Below are 7,181 nucleotides of genomic sequence, written 5' to 3'. Positions count from 1 at the left end.
TATTGTGTATACTATTTTCTTGCCAACTTCTCTCATCATATTGTGTATACTATTTGTTTAATGCACTGTGTATATAATGTTGAGGAAAGAAACTTTTATGGTGATGCTCGTGTACCAAATAACTAAATTATTTTACTTCATTTTTTAACTTTTTTTTCGGGAGTATACAAATTTTCACATTCTGCTGGAGTATGATTTTAATGTTCAAAATATACATTATATTGATTTTAATCAAAATTAGTGAAAATCTATTGGACATCTATCGTTTTCTTTTATATCTCTAATTGCTACACATCCATTTATTACATTAATTGTTTCTCTCATTTTTTTTCCTTTTTCGTTTATCTCTATATGAATATGATTGGATAGTGTCCACAAAACATTTTTCATTTTGAAAAATACACAAAGACTAGACTTAAAGTTGTGACATTTGACAAATATTCAATTATTAATTAAAGTATTTTAACTCCACACCTCTGTTTAATATTTTCTATCGTTTATTTTTCAAGAGGACCATATATCTAACTTTATTATTATATATTATTATTGTTATTGTATTAAAGAAAAATGTAATGATCTTCCATATAGTCTAACATGTAATTGATTTCCTGTGTTGATGGAAGTTACAGAAAACATATTTGGAGTTTCTCTCGTTTTTATGAGTTTGCTTGTGATGCTCTTATTATTACTTTTATTTACACTAATATATCGAAAGTTTTTGGGCTGAAATTTTCCTTCTCTAATCAACGATACTAGTTATTATAAATACAAACATGAACAACAAGTACCTAAAAGTTAATGTCATATTTTTAACAAGCCAAACACTTCACTTTACATGTCCATTCTTTACGTAAAAAATCTTGATTTAGTCTCTTTATTTATATTTTATATCAATTTAATCTTAATCTCTTTTTAAACTGGAATAATTTCATCCTTTTTTGAGACCAAATTTAAATTTTAAATAAATATTATAATGATATTTTTATTGTAATATATTTTTTTAACCAAATTAAGTTTAATTAATTTAAATTTTGCATTGAATTTTATTTTAAAAAATTGTTTTAATAATTTATAAACAACTTTATAAATTCAAATGTAAATTTTTTAAATAGTTTTATATAAGTTACAAAATTCAAATTGTTATTAATTGTTATAAAATTGTTGACAAATTTTACATTTGCATTTATAAAGTTGTATAGAAATTATTAAAACAAAATTTTAAATAAAGTTCAAATGCAAAATTTAAATTTATATAAACTTAATTTAGTTAAAAATATCTATTATAATAAAAATATAATTATAATATTTATATAAAAATTAAATTTGATCTGATCTCAATTGAAAAGGACGAGATTACTCGAGTTTAAAAAAAAATTATGACTAAATCAAAACAAAGTAATAAATACACGAAAGTTTTGAGTTCGGTGTGTTTTGCACATGGCCAAGTTAGTCGATGTGACACGGCTTAGCTAGATGGCTTGGTGGAGAGTTTTGTGAAAAATTAAAATTCATGATTTTTGAGATGTGAAGGTTGGAATGACCTACAACCTTAATTTAACATGTGTCAATTATTTTTTTAAGAAAAAAAGAAAAATTAAAAAAAAACTAAAAAAAAAAACACAAGTCGACAAGTGACACACAATTAGTGACGTCAATCATGTTCTAACGAAAAAGACCAAATCGATTTTTTTTTTTCTAAAAATAAGACTCAATTGAGACAACTTAAAAGTAGTTGAAGACCGGTTGAAATTTTTTAACGAAAATGGAAACCTTCGTTAAACCTAAATATTAATAATGTCTAATTAGTAGAGTGAGAAAATTAAAAAAAAAAACGGCACAATTTTAATAATGATTCATCTGTTCTATGTTTCTCTTGTTTTTTTGATAAATTTGTTTATTTTTATCTGTTTTGTTATTTAAAGAATATACAACATTTTATTTAATTATATCCTATACATTGAAAATTTTCTAAATATTAAATATTTTTTAAATAATATATAGCTTATTTAAAATGATTACGTTGAAAATAAAATATTGTTTTCTTTGATTTTGGTGTAAAAAACTTTAAACTACCGGAGAGTATAAGAGTATATTTCTAAGATATTTTTTCATATCGTGATGGCTTTTTGGGATTAATTAGTGTATATATTTTTGTAATTAATTATTTAATGAAGGGTGTTTTTAGCTTATTTACTTGTAAAATGTTTATAACTTGTTATCAAAAGGATGAAAACATATTAATCAAACGAACTATTCAGTGTGTTTCTTTTCTTTAGTCCAACACTTTTATTCGTGGGTTGAGTAAAGTGGACTTCAGAGTCAAGGCCCAAGTCCAATACAAGAGTTTCTTTTCTTCGGTGACACGCCAAGGAGGCCATTTTGGTCATTACACATTTGTTTTTTTATTAAAACCCAAAAAGGAAAAACACCACCAAGTAGAACTCATTTTACTTCATTTCGTTCTCTTCCATTCGATTCGGTTCCCATTTCCCACTACAAACCCTATTCCCCAAATTCTCATCAATGGGTTCCTCCGCGATGGTATTGGACCCGAAGCCCACGTCAGAGCCACCGCCATCGTTCCCGGCGACAAAATCCGACTACCTCCAGGGCGGCTTTGGCGGCGGCGAAACAGACGAGGACGATCTCTACAGCCGCCTCAAGTCTCTCCAGCGCCAGCTCGAGTTTATCGATATTCAGGAGGAGTACGTAAAAGACGAGCAGAAGAATCTGAAGCGAGAGTTGCTGCGGGCGCAGGAGGAGGTGAAGCGGATCCAGTCGGTGCCGCTAGTGATTGGCCAGTTCATGGAGATGGTGGACCAGAACAACGGCATCGTCGGATCAACCACCGGATCCAACTACTATGTACGGATCCTCAGTACGATCAACCGCGAGCTGCTCAAACCCTCTGCCTCCGTTGCGCTCCACCGCCACTCCAACGCGCTCGTCGACGTCCTCCCGCCGGAGGCTGATTCCAGTATTTCGCTCCTCAGTCAGTCCGAGAAGCCCGACGTCACTTATAATGTCAGTTTCCTTACTTTTTGTCCTTTTGACTTGCTGAGTTTAGGTGAATGATGATACCTAGGGTTTTTGGCTATTGCTGGAGTGGTTTCTTTTTGTTTTGATTATCCGTAGCGGTTTGGTTAGGGTTTGTCGATGCTACGTCGCTCTTAATGCTGAATTGGGTTCTTGTGGTTTTTTTCGGTTGCCTCTTGATTAGGGTTTGTTGCGTCTGATGTTTGGGTTGATTGGAAATATTTAAATTGGTTTTTAAGTTGGGGATTGGTTGAACTTTCTTACAGCTAAATGAAAACTTGGGTTTTGTATATGTGGTTGAAATATGGGGTTTCTTGATACTGTGATCACTTTCTTGATATTGTGATCACTTTCTTGATAGTGGGAAATTGCAGACTATCTCGATAGTTTCTTGAAATTATGGGACTTGGTATTGCGGTTTGTTTTTCATTGGTGGGAAATTGGGGTTAGTTTCGATAGTTTCTTGATAATGTGATTAGTTTCTATAGTGGCAAAGCGCGGGTAGTTTTGATAGTTTATAGATATTGTGGGAAATTGTGGACAAATGTGGCCGATAAGGTAACAGTTGCAGCAGCAGACACCCTCAGTACCTTGATGTTTTGAACAAAATTGTAGTTTTAAAAACATGAAGATAATTTTTGTGTTGCATGGTCATGATTTGCTGAAGAGAACGGTAGTTAGGTTTGTGCTATGGTTTTTATGTTTTTTGGGGAGGTTAATTTCTGTATGGAGTGAAATTTGTTCGTGGTGTTCTGGTATGTAGTGTTGCTCTACTATTAAACATCTAGAAAGCTACTTGGCCCCATAAAGGATGTTGATTGTTTCTGAGAGTGAGCGTTGCTGTATTATTAAACATCTAAAAAGCTACTTAGCTTCTTCAAGGGTGTTGAACAATGTTTTAAATAGAAGCCTTTAACACTTGAAAATTGAAAGTCTTTAGTCATTGCAATTTAAGATTAGAAGAATGTTCTTAAATATGAAGCGCGGATTTAATATGATTTAAAATGGAATGGCTGAAGCATATAGGTTTTAGTTACTACTATTACTATTGTCTATGAAGCACGGACACAACACAGCTCTTCAAAAGGGTGGCCCTGTGTTCAACGTGGACACGCCAGAGACACTTTGTTAAAGTGTCAAATTTAGAAAATGCTTTTTGCGACTCCAGAACAACTCTGTCATAGCATTATATTGGCCATACACAATGATTTTTTGCAATTTTGTAAGTTTTTCTTGTAATTATAGAAATAAGGAGGAGATCCTATATAATCAGGTATCTAGACTGGACTATGTACGTATTACTTTTACTAGGAACCTTTTTTTTTATTCTCGTTTGATGAATTCATTCATTGTGGAATTTTTAAAATTGTTACTTTGTCTTTGGATGAACCTTAGCTGGAGGTGTCTTTTTCAACGATCAAGATGAAAGGTTGAATTGTCCTAAATGAAATAGTTTCTCTTTTCTCTTTTTGGATTTTAGATAGATGGATTATATCCATTTTTGTATCAGGCAACAATATGTTTATATTGTTATATTTGATTAACTTTTTTATAAATGATTTTGAATATATAAATCAATTTAAATGGTTAATAATATGGAGATTAAGTGTTGCAGTGCTGGTGTCTGGGCTTCATAGCTTCTGTGTCTTATGGTATAAATCTTAGACATATGATAACAAGGTGATGGACTTTCCTTTGGTTTCTGTGTCTTATGGTATACATGTAGAAAGCAACTTGGCCTCTTCGAGAATGTTGAATAATGTTTTAACTGGAAGCCTTTTAGAGGAATTGAAGTGTCTCGGTTTAGTCATTGCAATTAAAGATTATTTTTTTTTCCTAACTTCAAGACTTAATTAATAACCCATAAACACACTTGGTGGTTTTTCTTAACTATGGAGCTTTGATTCTAGAAATCTGATGTTATATGTTAAGCATATGAATGATTAGACGTTTATTAAATTATGTGCTGTATTTTAATCTTGGACGTTCCAATATGGTTATATTGACCCTGAAAATTGTGCCATCATTCTGTTTTTAGGACATTGGAGGATGTGATATCCAGAAACAGGAAATCCGTGAGGCTGTGGAGCTACCCCTTACTCATCATGAACTATACAAGCAAATTGGTATTGACCCACCTCGTGGTGTTTTACTGTATGGACCTCCTGGCACTGGCAAAACAATGCTTGCCAAGGCTGTTGCTAATCACACCACTGCCGCCTTCATCAGGGTTGTGGGATCTGAATTTGTGCAGAAGTATCTTGGTGAGGTATGTTTTTGAAGTCATCTGCATTTGGATGTTATGTTAACATTGTTGTAGCTTTCCTACCTTAGTTTCTTTTGGAAAATTTGGTTTTCCAATTTGTAACTACACATGCAATTCAGTTATGCTTCAAATTTGGGGATTATATGTTTCATTGGGATCTCATTGGTGTTTTGATTCAGGAAATGTTTTTAATTATTGTTGCTCCTCAAATTTCCTGAGTTTGAAGTTCATGGGTTTTATATGTTTTAATCAACGGCTTGCTGTAATTTCTTTGAATCTTCCTTTATATTTATATTTCAGGGTCCAAGAATGGTTCGTGATGTATTTCGTCTTGCAAAAGAGAATGCTCCTGCAATTATATTTATTGATGAAGTTGATGCAATAGCCACTGCCAGATTTGATGCCCAAACTGGAGCTGACAGAGAAGTACAACGTATCCTTATGGAACTTTTGAATCAGGTATCTATGAAATAATATTTCTATAAGGTGCTGCGAGTATGTTGTGTACTATTGGTAGTTAGTAGAATCTCTGGACCTGTGGTGAATAGTTTTTGTTTATCTCTTGACCTGTTTCTATTTGGCTTGATTACATTCTCTCTGAGTTCAGATATTCACTGAAGTTTCGGTTTACTTACCCCTGTTTTTTCTTCAGATGGATGGTTTTGATCAAACAGTTAATGTTAAAGTCATAATGGCAACTAACAGAGCAGACACTTTGGACCCTGCTCTTTTGCGTCCTGGAAGGCTCGACCGTAAAATTGAGTTTCCTTTGCCTGATCGACGGCAGAAGAGGCTTGTATTTCAGGCAAGCCTTTTTGGTTGTTTTATTACTGTGATGACATTCGTGCTTATTGGACGTTTTATATTATTAAGTAGAAAATTCATTTTGTCTTGCAGTATTTTGAACATGTTAATTTGTTTATTTTCAGCCATTTGCTAACTCTATTATTTGATGGTTTGGTCAGGTTTGCACAGCCAAGATGAACTTGAGTGATGAGGTAGACCTGGAGGATTATGTTTCCCGTCCTGACAAAATCAGTGCAGCTGAGGTTTGTTTATATCCTGTCCTATAATTTTTGTGCCAATATTTATGTCGGAATGCTTGTTATTAGTTTTATGATCATTTCTCTGACTATTGAGTTTTTAAAGTTTATTGTTTGTTAACGTTCATCATCTTGATTTGGAAGGCTTGAAGCAAATGTTGAGAAACATAAAAGTTTTTGTTGGCGGCTTCTTTTGCCAAATAACTAACTTCCTTTAACTGGTTCCATCTAACTGAAAACTTATGTTTATTATTAAAATATCATATCACGGCTCTTTATTTAATGTTTATTTACATTAGTTGACTATCACAATGACATTATTCTATGGGTAAATTGTGGAACAGGGTTGAAGGTACTAACTAGTCATCAATTTTCAAAATAAAATGTATAAGAAAGGAGAACTGAGAGAACAATTGTTATTACTGTGAGAAAGATAACGTTTCGGAGGACCTGTTCTTCAAGCTTAAAAGCAATTTGACATGGGAATAAAATTCCATGTTTTGATTAGAGTTTACAAACTTATTATTTAATGATTGTTGGTGCCTGCAGATAGCAGCTATTTGTCAAGAAGCTGGAATGCATGCTGTTCGTAAGAATAGATATGTCATATTGCCAAAGGACTTCGAGAAGGGTTATAGGACAAATGTGAAGAAGCCTGATACGGACTTCGAATTTTACAAGTGATGATGTAGCTTTTAGATTGGTGTGTGCTCGAAAATTTCATATACAGGGTACATTTCTAGAGGAATCATGAGTCATATTCGTGAGAAATGTCGCATTGTTTCTGTTTCTTGTCGACCTTTTATTTTATTATGAAATTTAGATGATTTATTTTA

General features: G+C 32.8%; 1 protein-coding gene across 1 annotated transcript; it reads left to right on the top strand.

The window, feature by feature from the left end:
* The first annotated feature begins 2,442 nt into the window (after positions 1-2,442).
* Positions 2,443-7,181, top strand: RPT3 (regulatory particle triple-A ATPase 3). The gene is made up of 6 exons (XM_028076509.2): positions 2,443-3,024; positions 5,075-5,305; positions 5,603-5,761; positions 5,955-6,107; positions 6,268-6,351; positions 6,895-7,181. Exons 1-6 carry the CDS (start codon positions 2,524-2,526, stop codon positions 7,027-7,029), a joined length of 1,263 nt encoding a protein of 420 aa, XP_027932310.1. The 5' UTR covers positions 2,443-2,523; the 3' UTR covers positions 7,030-7,181.

Source organism: Vigna unguiculata, chromosome 6 (genome assembly GCF_037176805.1).
Source record: "Vigna unguiculata cultivar grain cowpea cultivar isolate G323 ecotype 2 chromosome 6, ASM3717680v1, whole genome shotgun sequence".
NCBI classification, from domain to species: Eukaryota; Viridiplantae; Streptophyta; class Magnoliopsida; order Fabales; family Fabaceae; genus Vigna; species Vigna unguiculata.
The sequence above is the reverse complement of the archived record's forward strand: the minus strand, read 5'-3'. Positions and strand labels throughout refer to the sequence as shown.

Coding starts and splice junctions, on each gene's coding strand:
- RPT3 (XM_028076509.2), top strand. CDS start 2,524: ATGGGTTCCTCCGCGATGGTATTGGACCCGAAGCCCACGTCAGAGCCA. Junction 3,025..5,074: donor AGCCCGACGTCACTTATAAT/GTCAGTTTCCTT, acceptor TTCTGTTTTTAG/GACATTGGAGGATGTGATAT. Junction 6,352..6,894: donor ACAAAATCAGTGCAGCTGAG/GTTTGTTTATAT, acceptor TGGTGCCTGCAG/ATAGCAGCTATTTGTCAAGA.